Source organism: Pituophis catenifer, unplaced genomic scaffold, assembly GCF_029215685.1.
Source record: "Pituophis catenifer annectens isolate HBS135680 unplaced genomic scaffold, rPitCat1.0.hap2 SCAF_4, whole genome shotgun sequence".
Taxonomy (NCBI): Eukaryota; Metazoa; Chordata; class Lepidosauria; order Squamata; family Colubridae; genus Pituophis; species Pituophis catenifer.
Genome location: NW_027256884.1, coordinates 80,897,771 through 80,915,525, shown reverse-complemented (window position 1 = coordinate 80,915,525; position 17,755 = coordinate 80,897,771). Strand labels below are relative to the sequence as shown.

Below are 17,755 nucleotides of genomic sequence, written 5' to 3'. Positions count from 1 at the left end.
TTTGAACTGCAAGGTATGTCTTTAATACATTCTAAAGTTTGGAATTTTAAGCATCCAGGGCTACTTGTTTTGCCTCTCCATGAAAAATATAGTTGAAAAGTCTCTTTAAATACTGCGGGTTTTGTTACATGCGAGGTAGGCAAGACCTGACCAATAATTAAAGAACTGCCTTTTTTCTTCCCCACTTTGATCAGGAAAGGAATTTTATCAGTACCACAATAAAATTTCCAGAAGTTAAAAAAAAAAATGCTATTCCTGCTAGAATGCAAACGTTTCCTTAAATTTGTTTTGGCCATGGCATACTTTGTTTAAATTGTAAAAAACTAAGATTAAGAGATGTGTGTTTCTGAGTTTGCTAGCAACTAAATCAGCATTTTTATCTACTATTCATACTGACATGATTCCTTCCCACTCCACCATGATTTAACACCATCTAATAATATTTGCACTGTTCCATCTGAGTGACTCTATTATGAATTCCACACACAAATTACAGTTGCTACCTCTCACTTCAATTTCAGTGCTTTGGTCTGAATATACATACATACATACATACGTACGTACGTACATACATACATACATACATACATACATACATACATATATATATATATATATATATAATCTTTAGATTTCTATTATAGTTTAGCTGCAAAGTGTAACATTACAAAAGTCTATTAAATGTTTTGGCTTTTTTGAAAGGTCACAGCTTTCATGTGTCAAAATTGTACCATCAAAGGAAATGCATTTTAATAACCTTTTTTTGAAACCCTTCCCACATGTCTTGGAACATGATGACCAGTTTCCTAGCTGCCATCGTGGGCATGGTGTGTCTGCACATGGTCGTACATCACTAGGCTTGAGTTCTTTTGCACAGTCTGAGGCAGGTCGTCCACTAAGGTCTCTGCATTGTACAGATCTCCTCTGCCAGCCAGTACCACATGACTTAGAACATTCTCCCCATTCTTCAATAATCCATTCAGATAAAACTGTCTCCTTGATTGCATTGAAAGATTCAGTCTTACTGAAAGGCTCCTCAGAACCCAACTGTGTTGATTTCTTCATAAAATAGGTATATTTGATTTTAGATCGAAATGGACTGCCCACAGTAAGGACTTGTATGGTTAATGGTTCCTTCAGTGGATTGAAGCTACGAATTCTTTCCAGAGAAGCAGATGAACCACTATATCTCAAAACATTTCCTTTATAAATAATATCTTGTTCCATTGTTGTTAGTGTATAGTCACCAGTGAGAATATAAGAATCATCAGCTACTTTGATTGCAAGGAAGCTTCCATTTTGCCGAGGACCCCTATGATTTCGTTGCTTCACTTCTATGTTTGTTGCCCCAGCAGGAATCACAACAACATCATGGTAACCAGGTCTACAGGAAAGAAGAAGAGCTATTGTTGAATATCAGCACCTCTTAATTATGAAGGACTCCTATCATGGGCAAGAACTTAGGTTGAATCTTATAATAAAGTAACGTATCTTGATAATTTTGTAACTAAAATAATATACTAACATAAAACCTGCAGTTGATTTACAATATGAAACATTGCTTCCTATACTGATTTCATTAAACAATTCAAATGAAAAAAATGTTCATGGTAATGAGTAGGGTGAAAACACACCTGACATTAGAGAACATTCCTGATACTTTCTTGCAAGTAGATCCATTGCCTCCACAGATGCCACATTTATCAAACTTCTTACTGGATCCTATGACACGATCACATCCTGCTTTTATACATTGCCCTTGAACACAGATTGAAGTGGAATCTGGGCTACATAAAGTTCCATCTACCACCTTTAAAGCAAGGAAGACTTGATTAGAAGTTATACAAAGTTTATCATTAAAATTTTAAAATACTGAACAAAATCCAGTCAGTTAATCTATTTTAAATTTCATTTTAAAATCAAAGAATCCTTGGGATTTATATATTATGTTAATGTGGGCTATGATATAGTGCCATTATGATTTCATTACGATTTGTGAATCACAGTTTACAGTTTATCTATAAACTATACTTATAAACTGTATTTATAAAATTTAACTTGTATGAACCTGTTTATTCAATAAATTAAGACCAAAAAATGCCATGGTTTAGCTGAATGTATAAACAAAGACCAAAAGTGAGCAACTGTAGTACACTTTTGACAATCTAATACTATTTCTGAAATTATCTTGTTTTGGAAATGCAAATAAAATCAAAATGGCAAAATAAGATGTCCAGGAGTCATCAAATAAAAAGAAACACACTTCTGAAACATGTTAGACAAAAACCCAGTATGATAGATATATATTATCAATATATTGTTATACATGCAATTACTAAAGAAAACTAATTATGGAAAATATTTCTGAAATTGGAATAGGAATAGATTGATTGCACAACTTGGGAAAACAATTCTGAAATAAAAATTCTGTGTGAACTTGTTGGGAAGGGAAAAAGAAGAAGAATTTTCCACCCAAATTTATAGTTCTCCATACTGCTGAACAAGTATTGTCAAAACATGCAGCAAAATTCAGGTAAGTGCATGCAAAGTGTCTAAAAGGTGATTAAAAAATAATTAACAATTATCTTGTTAAGGTCAACATTTTCCAGAGTGACAAGAAATGGGAATTTTACTAGGTTGGAAAATACAACTCCCAGTAAGTGTCTTTATATCCCCCATGACAAAAACAAGATCTGGATGTTTTAGCTTTTCTATCACCAAAAACTTAATATTTATATATTGATTGATTTGGCCATCCAACTTGCAACAGCAACTCCTGATGGCTTAAAATTGTGTGGAAGCATTAAAAATAGAACTAAAAATACAACTCTTGAACAAAATAAAACAAACAAATAGTAATCTGTTTTTTTATTAATTTCTTAAGGGTAATGGTTACATTTCACCCCCAACCTAATTATGTTAATATTGCAAATGCCCAATTTACATTTTGACAGAAAGACAACTCATTTAGCATCTAAAACGGACAGTCTTAACTACTTCAGAAGTGCTTCAAGCTTGAAACACTTGATCACGAAATAATGATTTGGAATTTAAAAAAGGATATTTTAAAACAAATTGAATTAGAAGCATTTTGCACCACCACCTCAGAGATTATCAATCCAATTGATATTTTGTGTGATGAAAAATATCTCTTTAAGGTTTTTAAGCTTTTTATACTTTAAGGTTTTTATACTTGTTTTGTTACTTAACTTCACAATGGAAACCAAATCAGAAGCGTTTGAGTGCTTTTTGGAAGTAAAATGTTTAGTAATTATACTATACATTGCTAGAATACCAAGAATGATCACAGCTGATGGCAGCAAGTGTCCAACCTTGTCTGGATGTAAAATGTTACTTTGCTTATTGCAGAAAATGTCATTTATCAATTCTACAAGCAGTCAAAGTTAACAAACACATATAAAGTGTTTGATATATATGATATGCACTTGTACCCACCTTTGGTTGAAGAACAAAAAAATATCCAGTGCCTTTGGCAAGGCAAACCAGCTTGCATCTGTCTTTGGGAGAGACTCCAGCAAATTTAGGTATCCATTCCACTGCAGGGCCAGTTCCAAAAGATTTGGAAATATCATTGTGAGTCTCACATTGTTCCTCTCTGAAAGTTTTGCCTGTAATTGCAAAGACATTGATCAGGCTTAGAAGACTCATGTTTTATTTTATAATTGCATTTATAAAATAATGCAAAACTTACTATTCTCTGGACAATCTTCAATATTACAGGATCTGTACTGCACACGCTTGCCTTCACAATATTTTCCTCCATTCTTTGGAACTGGGCTATCACATTCTCGCACAGAATATTGCACTCCTCCACCACATGTTCTTGAACACTCTCCCCATGGTTCCCATGAGCCCCAGCCTCCATGAACAGGGATCTACAATTTGAAACACAGAAACAAATGTGCACATTAAAACAACTTGAAAAAGCATTTTATAAGAGGAGGGTGGCATAAAATTTAGAAATAGTTATGATCCTATTATTTACGTAACGTGTATTATGACTGTAGTGTTTTAGGCCTGCAAGGTAAAGCAACACCCTTTCATGCCATTCAAAACTAGTGAAGAAAAATAAATCGTATGCATTTCTAGTCATAACTAATACATATTGAATCTAATGAAATTTCTTCTCAATACTCATATTCTGGGTATTTCTGATAAATCTGAGGTACAAAATGTTTTCTCATTTGTAGATCATTCCAGGGTAGATCACCAAATCAGATATAATAACTGTTTATTATAAGTTATTTGTTATTTTTATTCATTATTGTTAATTACTGAATGGCAAATTAATTTTAAACACTGTTTTGATAACATTTTTCTGCAACAGTCATCAAATGGTACTTCAAAATTTTATTCACTTTATAAAGCTCTTTCCTATATTTTTGTTTTTATTTGATTTTAAATATTACGTAAAATTTTAAACGGAAAATTAAAAAAAAAAATTTAAATTAAAAATTAAACCTGAGTAACTCAGAATATTTTTCATTTTACTCAACTACAAGCAAACAACGACTTACATCATATAGCTTCTTGTCTGTTTTATTAATGCACTTGCCATTTATGCACCATTTTCCCTCTCCACAACTGGTACCATCTGCCCAAGGAAAATGTTTGGTTTGGCACATAAGCACTCCACCAGAAGTACCAGTACACCATAAAGTTGTACATATGCTAGCGGAATCAGGACAATGTTTGGATTCCTCCCCAAATGTAAATTGGCACTGTCTATTAGCATCATACATTGTGCCAGGAAGATCAGAAGGGAATGGCAATGGCTTGTGAGGTTTGTCCAAGAGACACTCACCTGGAAATAACAAAGAAAAAACATATTGTGACTTTTGACTATTTTTCCTTTAAATATTGTAGTGTCACTCTTTAAAAAATGATAGAAATTAGAATATATTTATTCAAATGTCTGACCCATGAATTCACAGGATAAATTTTAGTCTGTTAACTTTTCTGGTTTAAATTTAAAGAATGTTTACAAATATAAAGTTATCTGAAGTAATTCAGCACTGCATATTATTCATTCATCAGATTTATATAACCTTCCATCTCACCCAAGACAATTCTGTTCAATGCATAACAGTAGATTAAAAAGTGAGAGTATAAAAACAGCAAATACAAATATAAAAGACTATAATAATAAATATCCAAATATCCTGAAAACAAACTGGCAACCAATGCAACTTGAGGAGTCAAGCTCTAATATATATTGTCTAAGGAGCTCATATAACTGATTGTGTCATTGCATTCTATACTGGATACTCTTCAAGGGCAGCTCTATGTAGAGCACATTGCAGTAGTGAAAGATGGAAGTGTCTAGGGCAAGAGTAAACAGGGTCTGCTGATCTAGGAATAGGCACAACTTAGGCTCCAAATCAACCTGTTCAAACACCCTCCTAACCATGACTGCCACCTGCTCCCTGAGAAGGAGTTGTGAATCTAGAAGGACCCTAATATTATGCATTGGATCTGTCTGAAGCTGTGTAACCTCATCCAGCACCATAGTCTCAAATCAGTAGGATCAGTAGAATTTCAGATGAAGCCTATTAGTCCCCTCAGCCTCCAGCATAGGATAAAATATTTATCCCTCCAGCATGGGATAAAATATTCATGGGATTGCTTAATTTGCCAGGAGTAGAGCTATACAGTTAGATATACCTCACCCTGTGACAATAGATAAGCTTACCCAATGGTCTCATATAGATGTAAAGAAAGAAATGAGAAAACAATGAAATTTATGGCATCCACATAATAACAGCTGAAGGCAGGACATCTCCTCCTTAATTATCATCAACTGGAATCAGCCATGAAGGAAAGCCATAATCCAGCATAACATTATGCTGCCCATCTCCAGCCATATAAGCCAATCCAGAATGATACCATGGTTGTTAGAATTGGAAGCTGCCAAAAGGTCAAGTAGGGCAAGGATGGATGCACTGCCCCATCTCACCCATGCTAAAAATCATCCATAAGTATGTTCAATGCCATTTTTGTCCCACACCTGGCTCTGAATCCTAACTGGAAAGGACCAGATAATCCACTTCCTCCAATGCTCTCTGAAGCTGTTCCACAACCACCTTCTCTACCATCTTCCTCCCAAAAGGGGAGGTGAGATACTGGACAAAAATTGTCCAGTATATATTCAGTGGCAGCATATTGAGGAGGGTCTCCTCCTTTCATTATTACTGAAAGCTTCTCTTCAAAGTTGACACTTAACTGGACACTTACGTGTTTTGCCACTTTAGAAATGCTAGAAACAAATATTGGAATTGGTAACCTATTAATGCTTACCAGGAAGATTTTGATAGTTCATTACAAACATTAAATTGCCACTTATGTTTGAACATAAGCAAGTGGCAAGCTTTATCACTTAGGCATTTTATTTCCATTCTGTTAGACCAATGCTTCCAGGAAACAGATCATTATGGAAAGATTTGGAAAAGAGTGAATAGTCATTTGTCCAGGATCCAATAAGGTCTCCTGCCTAGGCAAGAGGTTGGACTAGAAGACTTCCAAGGTCCCTTTCAATCCTATGATTCTAAGTTAGAGCCTTCTAATATTTAGTGATTCAGCCATTTATATGCGAATTATTATTATGGTCTAACAGTTGTATTACTCTTTCCCATGAAGCTATGATTCACTTCTTCTAGACTAAAATAAATTTCTTGGGACAGAGCCACATGATATCTTATTTGTGTGGCTGCAATTTAATGTTATTCTAACTGAGTTGGAAATACTTGAAATATTTTAATGCAATTAATTCTAATATTAAAATTCAGCATCTTGAATGGAACTCAGTTAGAAATATAAGCAGCATGTTTAAAACTTACCATGACCATTATCCAAAAAGGTAGTTATCATGTATGCACTGCATGGAGACCACGGATGGCTTCGATCCAAGTTGGAAAGCATAGATGCCATCATGTGAGAATCCCTATTTATACCATTAATACCGGTACACTGCTTTGCATCATCATGTGGCATATTAAACACATGGCCTTTAAAAAGAAGAGAAAAAAGCGATGAACTCATCACATATTAAAACTTGCAGTATGGTGGGAACTTACCAGTTGGGCTTATCATTGCTATGTGACACCACCATTAGTTAATATTTTATTCTGAGTTCTATTCAAGCCATTGATTGTCATCTATTTATATGGTTTGAGGCCCTGGTACCTTTGATGCCTTCTATCTCAGATAGATTAAGCTTATCTAAAATGAATAAGCAAGGAAATCCTGCTGAAGTCCCTCAATCATCATGCTAAATATCTCACTTTTGGATGGTCCCTTTCCATGGAATATTTTGGTCCATAAGTGGCCTTTACTTTCATGGAACTTTTGGAAGTTTGTCAAGAGTGCCTTTTTTGGAGGACCGTGAGACTAATTCTGGTTTGAGTGTGACATGCAATATTTGTTTGAAGCTATTATTGTCCTACTGTTGATTATTATACGAATAGAATAATAGAGTTGGAAGGGACATTGGAGGTCTTCAAGTCCAACCCCCTGCTTAGGCAGGAATTATTATGTAATACATTGTATAATATTATGTAATTACATTGTAAACTACTAAATAATTTACTGCATTATCACAATAATATCGCAATAGCACTTAGACTTAAAATACTGCTTCATGGTGCTTTACAGCACTCTCTAAGTGGTTTACCCCTCCTTAGGTAAGATTGTTGCCCCCAACAATCTGGGTCCTCATTTCACCGACCTTGGAAGGATGGAAGGCTGAGTCAACCTTGAGCCTGGTGAGATTTGATCTGCCAAACTGCTGGCAGCTGGTGATCAGCAGAAGTAGCCTGCAGTACTGCACTCTAACCACTGCGCCACCGCGGCTCATAATATTGTATGTTTATTTTTATTTTAAGCACTGAGTTTTTATGCTGGCTTGTAAGAACTGATATCAAAAACTAAAGCTAATGTTCTTCTTTTATTCCATATGTTAATTTAAAGATTTTTCATTTTTTTGGGTCTGAACTCAAACTGTGGTTTATAAATCGTATATACAGGTTTCAACTTAACACACAAAATTTGTGTGGGTGTATTTTAAAAATCTCAGCCACTTTTTTCCCACTGAAACCTGAATGAATTTACTTTTTGCCATTGAAAAAATATCACTTTACAATATTCAGTAGTCATTTTCACATATACTGAGAAACTTTAGCTCATAGTTTTGTCCCAATGTTGGTAAAACCTGGACTTCTGATGGTTTATACTATAAGTGGAATTATACCTGAATGATGATGCATTAAAAAAAAAAAAACATCTCTGGGACATTCTGGGATAGTGTTTCTCAACTTCAAAATTTTTAAGGTATGTGGACTTCAAATCCCAGAATTCCCCAGCCAGTTTTGCGAGTTGAAATCCACGCATCTTAATGTTGCTGAGGTTGAGAATCACTGTTTAGGAGAAAGGTTTTGGTCTAACCTTTTGCCTCGATCTAGATTTCATACATTTGAAATTTTATTACACAATGACTGAAGCCAATACTTTTGTCTGACGTGGCAGAGCCTAGGCACCATGGTGAGAACTAGACCACGGTAACTGCAAGAAACAACTGATTTAAAGCCTTAACTGCAGACCAATATGATAAGGCATGTTTTTAAAACAAATAAGCTTGCCACAAATTTCCCCTGAATTTCAATTACCTAATTCATGAGTGGTTGTAAAAGCAGCTTGCAAGCCATCATCTTCTATGACAGAGCAACTGCGGTTTGGATCACAAGCAGTTCCCACATCAGCCATCCCAAGAGTGTCACATGTTTTGGCACCACAGAGATCCTATAAAAAGAAAATATGTACTTTCATTATTAATTGGGTCAGGAGCTTGTCTGACAGAATGAAATTATTTTGGCAATATGCCTTTTCATAATGGAAAGCGCATAACAGTCTTCAAAAATAAAAAAAAATGTCATTCAATATGGAATGAGTATTAGGAACAGATGATGATGATGACTGCAGTATCATTACAACCATGTTACAACAGATATTTGGTGTACTATTTCTATGAATTAGTTAAGAAAACTATTTCATTATCTCACATTTTAAATAACAAGAGTCTCTACTCAATTTTTACAACTATTTGTCAAGGGAGAGACTTGAAACATCTTCTGAATGCTTGAAAGAAACTGGATGTTCATGGTCATGTAATAATAAAGCTTCCTGATCAAACACTCAATAAATATTTTTGTTCATTTTTCCATGAGGAACACTATTAAAATTGCAACAAATTAAATTTATGGCATCAGCTCATTCCAAGAACCCACACTTTTGACACACTCTTTGAAATATTTCAAATTTAAAAATGTAAAAGTAAAAGAAGTATTTTTGAATCTATTGATTGAAGAAAGTTCAAGCTACATTAACTGGAACCTATAAATATCCAGTCTTTCCCGTATTTCACCTTACCTGTCTGGTAAAAAGAATTGCAGTATCATAGTGTTCTGCGTGCCTGTCACTGGGAGGATTATGTTGTTTCTGCCAGTTACAAAAATTCCTTAAAGTGAGAGCAGCATTTGAAGATACATCAGGCCCCTTCTGCTCATCATAGATGACCATTATTTTCACCACCACCAAATTAATAGGGTTCCGGATACTGGGATGCTTGTACATTCTACTAGCCACAGACAGGAGTGTGAGAAGGTAGTGCTTCAGTCCACTGCCATGGAACTCTGCCATAGATTGGTCTGCTACAAGCAAAGTTTCCACATAGCGGGGGCTCGACACAAATCTTTTCTTCCTTATATGTCTATTTTCTATATTAAAAAAAAAAAAGCAAAATGTAAGAAATATATATTACCAGTATTTCCCAACAGTATTTATACAATTGGCAAATCATAATCATCAACCACTGCCAAGCCAGAATAGGAATCACAAAGATTATCTAAACAGCCCATTCTTTTTGATTCATTTTAAATAAAACTTTTTTAAAAAAAAAAAACTAAAAAATATTAATGAATGTTAACCCTACTACAAAGGGTTAAATTCTCAGACTGCCTATTAAGAAATATTTCCATTGAGGATTTTCAACATGAATCATTTGCTGCTGTCAATACATTTTCACAGCCATCTTCCTTAAATATTAAAATTACTGAAATGAAAGACTTTGCCTGGATCTGATCCAACATTTCCCAAGGGTATGGAAAGGGAAATACTCCCACTTTCTTTCTCCAGTTTCCAGTTCCTGTTTAGTAATCAAATAGAAAGGAGTTTCAACTTGCTGCAACTAAAAGTACTTCAGTTATGTAGGTGCCCCATTGTCTGGGTCTGGCAAGGTTTATGCCTAGCCATGCCTAGCCTGCAGTTGGACAGGAGTTCTTCAGGGACATCATTTGATTGGGAACTTAAAAAAAAAATCATCCTGAAAGAATGGGAGTAGTAAACCACTTCTATTTGGCTGTTGAGGTAACTACACAAATGTGTTCATGAATTAATCAAGAATGCAGTTCAACTTGAAAGAGACTTCTCTGTTAAAAAGGAATTACAGTACTTGAAAGATATGCTTTCCCATAAAAAAACATGTTTGTTGTCACATACAAATCCTATATAGTAATATTTTATGTTTATAGCTACATGGGAAGCCAAATACAATAATAAACAGTTGATTTCAAGAGGATCTGAGAGTGGACTGTCCTTGAATCAGCACCAAACAGCATAATCTAGATGAGGTTCAGCATAAAGATCTTCAGAACTGTCTGTTCCGAGATTGGTAAATATTGCACATCTTTAATTGCAAGTATTCTGCAAGCTAGTATCCTACAAATATTTATTTCAATTCCAAGGCAGAAGGGCTAATGGCTATCAATTCTGGAAGCTGGAATCCAATATATATATATATAGAAGGCATCAGATTAAAGAAACATAATAGATCTAAAACATAACATTGTGGAAATTACAATATAAAATAATAGAGAAAATCCCCTTAGGATATTCAATTAGGCCTAGATTCTAGCTACTGATTCTCACCAATGGAACTGAAAGTAATTAGAGAGCAGAAATAACTCCAGATTTCCCAATTAAGATATCAGCCTAAATTTTAGTGAAACATACCATGAAATTGATTAGAAATTGCATACTTAATATAACTGATATATTTTTATTTATAAATTACAACCTAATCCCAAAGCTTGATAATGTAAGCCCCAAGCAATTCCCAAATCCCAAGCTTGCTTGATAATGTAAGCCCCAAGCAATTCCACAGAATGTACTCCAAAACTAACATAAATATGTTGCACATTCAGTGTAAGATTACAGACATTAATTTAAGGGGAGAGGGGGTTGTCCATTGCATTAAGAATATATGCACTTTTTATTTTATCAATTTTTTCAGGAAGTGAGTACAGCATTGTAAACCTAGACATGCAAACCAAGTTTTAACTGAATTGCTCTTTGCCTGACAATATAACAATTGTAGAATCTTATGTATTCTTTCTTTTGTTGCATTTAAATTCAGTGGAATTCTAAGTAGGTATAAAATATATCCCTTTGATTGCAAGGGTATTTCATGTTACTTTTAAACAGCTATACGTTTCAGTATTCACACTATCTAAGTTTGATTTGACAAACTAAACCATAAACCAGCTAATCATATTACAGTTTACCATGAATCCAGACCATATATATGAAACACTGCACCATTTGAATCCAGATTACTAGGTGAATTCAGTAAGCCATGCGAAGCAAATTCAGACACACATTTTCCATGTAGGGCATTCTTGTTTTGACTACATTTTCCTTAATGCATAGGTATTATAAATTCATTTATTAGATGCATCTCACAAAATACAGGTCCAGAACCACCACTTTGGAGTAGATATGCACAAGCTGTCATCAACCAGTAACCTCCGAAATGTTTGTTACAAAATGTCTTTCACTAATCGTCCTATGTCAAATACTACTTAGCCTAAGGCAGTCTCACACCCCAGACTTCTCCACTTTTAAGTATCTTCCTGCGTTTATAGAGACGTTAATCCCACGTGTCTCAAAGGTGCTTTTTCTTCAGCTCTGAAGAAGCTTCTTGGATGAGAAGCGAAACGTCTTCAAAGAATAACAAGGAAGTCCAGTTGCCTCTTGAAAAAGCACCTTTGCGACAACTACGACATGGATGAGTGAGAATCTCCAGAGTTAATCCCACGTATTTAACCGGATTTGCTCCCGTTCATAAATTCTTAACCTGGGACTATTGGGAAATTCTGTCCATTGCAATCAAATTATTCGACTCCCTCCAAATAGCTGGATTCGAGAAGTCGCTAATTTAAGGTAGATACCCCGAATCAATAATACCTCCCCTAATCTCACCACTTTCCAATTTGAAAAGCCATGAAATTCAGATCAATGTACTACTTTTTTTTACCCCTCCATTTATGACCTCAGCTTTTAGAGTGGCCAATAGCAGCACGTCGAAACGTGATTTTTGGACCATTCCGAACGCATTGAAAACTGTGCGTCTGGGGCGCATGCGTGCCCCGCAGCATCGTCACTGCTGCTCCTAAGAGCTAAGCTCCTTGCTCGGACAAGGGCGACGAAGAGAGGTGCGGTGCAGGGAGAGTAGTAATACCTGCGCGGGTCGCGTAGTCCGCCTGCTGCTTTTCCCCTCGGTGCCGCCGCCCTTTGGAGGCCGAAGTTTCGCTGGAATCGGGCACCTCGCACTTAGTACCGCTGCCACGGGGGACGGGACTCCGCCGAGAACGGCTCAGGAGGTGGAGCTGTGGCTGCTCCCCTCCTGGAGCCTGGGAGACGTTGGCCGGCTGAATGAGATACTCTGAGCCGCGCAGGTAGAAGGCGCCGCGGATTCCCCCGCAGAGGCTGAGCGCTGCGGCTGAGGCTGGATCCCCATTGACCGTGCCGGAATAGAAGCAGCTAGCTAAGTTCGCTCCGAGCGCTTGGTGGGCCTCCTCTTCCTCCCTCCGGCCTTGGGGGCGGCTGCCAACATATTGGAACGTCAGAGCCGGAGCTAAAAAGCTGTCGTCGGGCTTCAGCTCCAAACTGAAGCGCTCGCCAAAGGCGTCCAAGCGATAGAACTGCTCGCCGCCCGCTCGCTGCCGCCCGACAAAATCCACTTTCACGGGCACCACCAGCTCCTCCTCTCGGGGCGAAGAAGAGCCGCCTCGAGCACCCAGCGAGAGCAACAGCGTGCTCAGCGCCAGGCATGCCTTCGCTCCCTTCATGCTGCACCGCAGCTCGCGAGGCGATAGAGAGGAAAAGAAAACAAGAATTACGATGAGGAGATGAGTTTTGAAAACGTTGAAAATGGCAAGCAAATGGCGCCTTAGCAGCACCGGGCAGAATGTCTGTCGAACCCTTTAAAGCGGAGCCTAAATGCGCTGCTTGTAACGGCCTAGGCGGATAAGAGCGCTGTAGGGCTCCTTCCGCGCCCTGAGTTCACCGGCAAAGTCCTGAAGGAGAACTAGAGATAAGCGAGCCTCGGCTGTTCGCCTCGGGTATGGGAGCGAAGGCAACGCGCGCTTGCACTTATAAGGAGAACGTCCAGCCCTCCCCTTACCCCCCCCCTCTGTCGTGGAGGCGGGAATCGGCTTGAGCTCATTTGTGCGTATCAGCGCGGCAACGGTGCCCCTGCCCGCCTCTCTTCTGGCGATCAGCCGTAGACTGCCCGAAGCTGGCGGGGGCGGGGGGGGGATAGCTGCTCGGCTTTACCCGCTCGCACTACTATTCCCCCAAAACTACCCTGCCTGGCAGTTCTTTTACTCTCCCCCCACCCGGCACAGCTCACGCTCCTCTGCAACTCAAGTTTTCCGCGTAGGAGCTGCTGCGGTTTCTTTTTCCAGGAGAGGGAGATTTCCTTGAATCCCTTCCATCCAGCTCTGTGCCAGATCCCTTTTCCTTCCACCGCCCTGACTATTCCAAGCCCTTTTGAGAGCCAAGGTTTTTAGGACAGCAGAGCACGAATGAAAAGGGTACGAGATATTTTACACGTTAGGTGGACGTTGTACCTTTCGGGAAAGGTTTCTAAAACTAAGGCCATAGTAGCACAATTGCTCAATATACATCAGTGATAAAAACAAGTGAACGTGAGGACACTGCATGCCCTGCATTCATAGGTATCCACCTATGAATGTGCTCATCTCACCTAGTGAAACACGGGGTAATGTTTCAAAGAAGAAAGCACTGGGGAATCAAGGCACAATATTTACACCTTTCCGTTTTGGACCTAAAAACAAAGCTCTTATTATTTGGTTCCAAGAAACTTACTAGTTTAAAAGAATAGCATGTACTCAAGAGACCTTGATTAGTTGTAAGCAGAAAGTTACCTCTAGGTTATTTTCCTTTATAGTTCTAATTGCACCTACTGTACTATATTGGCCTGCATGTATATAGACTTGCATACCCATACAATTAGAAACATACATTCTTTTTAGGTAACTTAAGCAGAAACATTTGTGTAGGTACAGTTTTCCAAATGAGCTCTAGCAGTACAGCTAATCCATTTAATTCTTTGTATGCATCATGCTTGGGATTTCTGTTTTGATTGCATGGTTTCTGCATTCCCCCATCCCAGTTAAGATAGGCTTCTAGAGACTTAGGATAAAGACTCTTCCCCCAGAAACGTCTGGAATAAGTAATGCTTTGGTTCCAAAGTTTTATATTGCATCATCTGTACATGAGAGTAATATTCATAGTGGTTTTTTTTTTCATTTGGCCTTTGTACAAAGACCACGTTTCACTGTTGCCATCTGCCTGTAGGGATTTGCTCCCTAGTTCCAAAGGCCATGGCTATTCTTGCATCACAGTTGAATATATATAGGGGCGTTTTTGTTGTATAATTAGTATTTCCTGCATGGGTATTTTTGTTATAAATCAGTCTTTCATGCAATAATCATCTATCTTCCATTCTTTATAATTCTTTTTCCATCACTTTAACAGTGTTTTCCTTCCTCCCAAAAATCTGCACTATATTAAAAACCCTTTGACTGAACATCTCAATTGTCAAGCTTTTCTCTCAGTTTTATTTCATTAGATACAAGTTTTGTTCATCTGTTATTTTTGCTTATTACTTGTTGGACAAGAATAATATATTTAAGCAAAATCTAGAGGATTATTAGCTTTTTTTATCCACTGAGCCACACAGCATTAATGGGAGAAATTAGAATTATTTCATAATGTATATTTATATCAGCACAAACATTTCGAATATAAGAATGCTGGATTTATTCCTTACAAAAATGTTTGTTAGCAAACATTAAAAATTCTGTGTAATGTCTAAGAAAAGAGAAATAGAATTTTATTTCAAATTTGAATGTCTCATTTTTATTTTCCTAGAGCCACCTATAAAATTGTGAGTTTTGATTAGAACAAATATTTTTTGTGTTAATTTATTAATTTGGAAAAATGGTGAAACCCACTCCTGTTATTTTTGCTTGAAAGTAGTACCTTGAATTCTGTAGGATATTATCCAAAATGAATAAAGATGGTTTTCAGTGGTTACATAAGCATACTTAATATGAAGCAAATCTTTTCAAGCTTGGTGCCCAGCTCCTAGCAAATATCCTACTAACTGAACCAATGTATATAGATTTTCCTTAAAAAGGTATTTTACAACTTAAAATTACTAGCATTAGTATATCTTTAGTTTCAATCTAATTATCTATCTCCCTATTGAAAATTCAGCAAACTAGCTACTTATCAGATACTTTATGATCATGTGTACCCTATCTAACCTCAATACTATACTGATAGTTTAAAAAATACAGACTACCTTAAAACTATTTTGAAATTAAAAAATTTTTTCCACCAGATGGCACTCAAAGCATTAAAAACCATGAGTTTCCTAATGTTTTACAACTATGAACACTTCTTTTGGAAGTGTTAATATTTTTCTTATCTGAAAACCGCTTAGAGAGGGCTGTAAAGCACTGAAGTGGTATATATGTCTAAGTGCTATTGCTATCAGTATTTTGCAAAAAAAAAAAAAGTGAATATATGTATATTATCTAAGAAACTATAAAATGAATGAAAATACTGATACATTTTTGGTATTAAAATACTAAATGTTATGTAAGCATGAAATTAAGATCCAATTAAATCAGAATATACTTATAATACATATATAGGTAAGGATTATGCTATAAACTACCTGGTACATGAGGCATATTTTTATAAATTTGGTAACCAGCCTATGGCTGGACTGTCTAATAAACTGAGATTGTGCTGTTAAAGGAGCTTTCTTCATAATTAAACTAGTAACAAATGAAGCCATGCTTAAGCTTCATTGAAATCTGTAGGATTTAAATCATGATTTAAAAACAATTGGTTATGGTAGGAATAATAGACAACTAACAGAACACACAGTTTTGTTATGTCACTGCCCCAAAGCAAGTCCTGTTGAATTCCAGTTCATTTACTTCCAGGTAGATATACCTGTAGTAGTAATTCAGTGTATCCTACTTTTTAAAATAGAAAATAGTGACAAATAGTATACCATAAATCATGTTTAACATACATTAATTGTGTTCAAATATTATGCTAAGCGAGAGTTAAGGAGTCATACTAATTAGTGCAATCTACAAACCCACTATTGTTTGGACTGAGAATAGTACTGATTGAGTCAGTTACATCCAAGATGGAAAAATTTGTACACATAGTTGTTCATTTATTTTTTTTATTAAAAAGTTTTATCAAATATTACAACAATTTTTCCCCATCCCTCCTTCCCCCTTCTCTCCTCCACCCACCCTCCATCCCCCGTCTCCCTCCAACCCCCCTCCCCCCACCCCGGACTTCCCAGAGAAAATACAGGGTATAACATTTAACAAACATAAACTAAAGTATGCTAACTTTCTGTAGGCTCTTAATTCCCTCTAGCTCTTTAACTCCCCTTTCAACTAACAAAACATAATTCAAAAAAAAAAAAAAGTTGGTTTCATTCATAAGCTATTTGAAGCTTTTTAGTCCGATATTTGTTTTGAATATAGTCAATCCATCTTCTCCATTCCGATATATATCTTTCATTTGAATGGTCCTTCAAATACGCTGAAATTTTGTCCATCTCTGCTAAGTTCACTACTTTTAGTGTCCATTCTTCAATAGTAGACAAGTCTTCCTTCTTCCAATACTGCACCACCAAAAGTCTGGCTGCTGTTATTAAATTTAAAATCAACTTAGTCTCTATAACAGTACAATCTGTAATTATACCTAACTAAAAGAACTGTGGAGTAAATTTTATCTTCTTTTTGAGAATATTTTGGATAATCCACCATATTTTTATCCAAAATGCCTTAATTTTTTTACATGTCCACCATACATGATAATATGTGGCATCATCACATTCACATCTCCAACACTTAGGTTGCACACTTGGATACATACAGGCTAGCTTTTTAGGATCTAGATGCCATCTATAAAACATTTTATAAAAATTCTCTCTTAAGTTTTGGGCTTGCATAAACTTCACATTTCTAACCCATATTTTTTCCCACGTTTCCATCATTATTGGTCCTTCAATATTTTGTGCCCACTTTATCATACAGTCCTTAATTAACTCCATTTCTGAATGTATTTCTACCAATGCATTATACAACCTTTTTATATGCATTTGACTTTGATCTCTAATCTGTTTTACCAAGTTCTCCTCATTTTGCAAAATACCAATTTTCTGATCTTCAAAAATATGGAACGCTTCACGAATTTGCGTGTCATCCTTGCGCAGGGGCCCTGCTAATCTTCTCTATTGTTCCAATTTTAGTATATGTGTTGCCGAAGCGAGCAC

The 17,755-nt window shown here is 36.5% G+C and overlaps 1 protein-coding gene and 1 non-coding gene across 2 annotated transcripts; both read right to left on the bottom strand.

Annotated features, from left to right (window-relative positions):
* Positions 1-645: 645 nt before the first annotated feature.
* ADAMTS1 (ADAM metallopeptidase with thrombospondin type 1 motif 1) lies at positions 646-13,459 on the bottom strand. Its single transcript, XM_070942637.1, has 9 exons — positions 12,590-13,459; positions 9,442-9,788; positions 8,682-8,814; positions 6,858-7,025; positions 4,539-4,825; positions 3,713-3,896; positions 3,457-3,629; positions 1,635-1,810; positions 646-1,384 (listed from the first exon to the last, which is right to left on the bottom strand). Exons 1-9 carry the CDS (start codon positions 13,197-13,199, stop codon positions 646-648), a joined length of 2,817 nt encoding a protein of 938 aa, XP_070798738.1. The 5' UTR covers positions 13,200-13,459.
* Positions 13,460-17,650: 4,191 nt separating this feature from the next.
* On the bottom strand, positions 17,651-17,755 carry LOC139317294 (U6 spliceosomal RNA). Its single transcript, XR_011600432.1, has one exon. It is a non-coding gene; the product is annotated as a U6 spliceosomal RNA (small nuclear RNA).

What these genes read in the sequence shown, in the direction of transcription:
- ADAMTS1 (XM_070942637.1), bottom strand. Translation starts at nt 13,199, where the DNA reads ATGAAGGGAGCGAAGGCATGCCTGGCGCTGAGCACGCTGTTGCTCTCG. An exon ending in GGACTACGCGACCCGCGCAG is followed by an intron (nt 9,789 to 12,589) that starts GTATTACTACTC and finishes TTTTTAATATAG; the next exon opens with AAAATAGACATATAAGGAAG. An exon ending in TGAAGATTGTCCAGAGAATA is followed by an intron (nt 3,630 to 3,712) that starts GTAAGTTTTGCA and finishes TTGCAATTACAG; the next exon opens with GCAAAACTTTCAGAGAGGAA.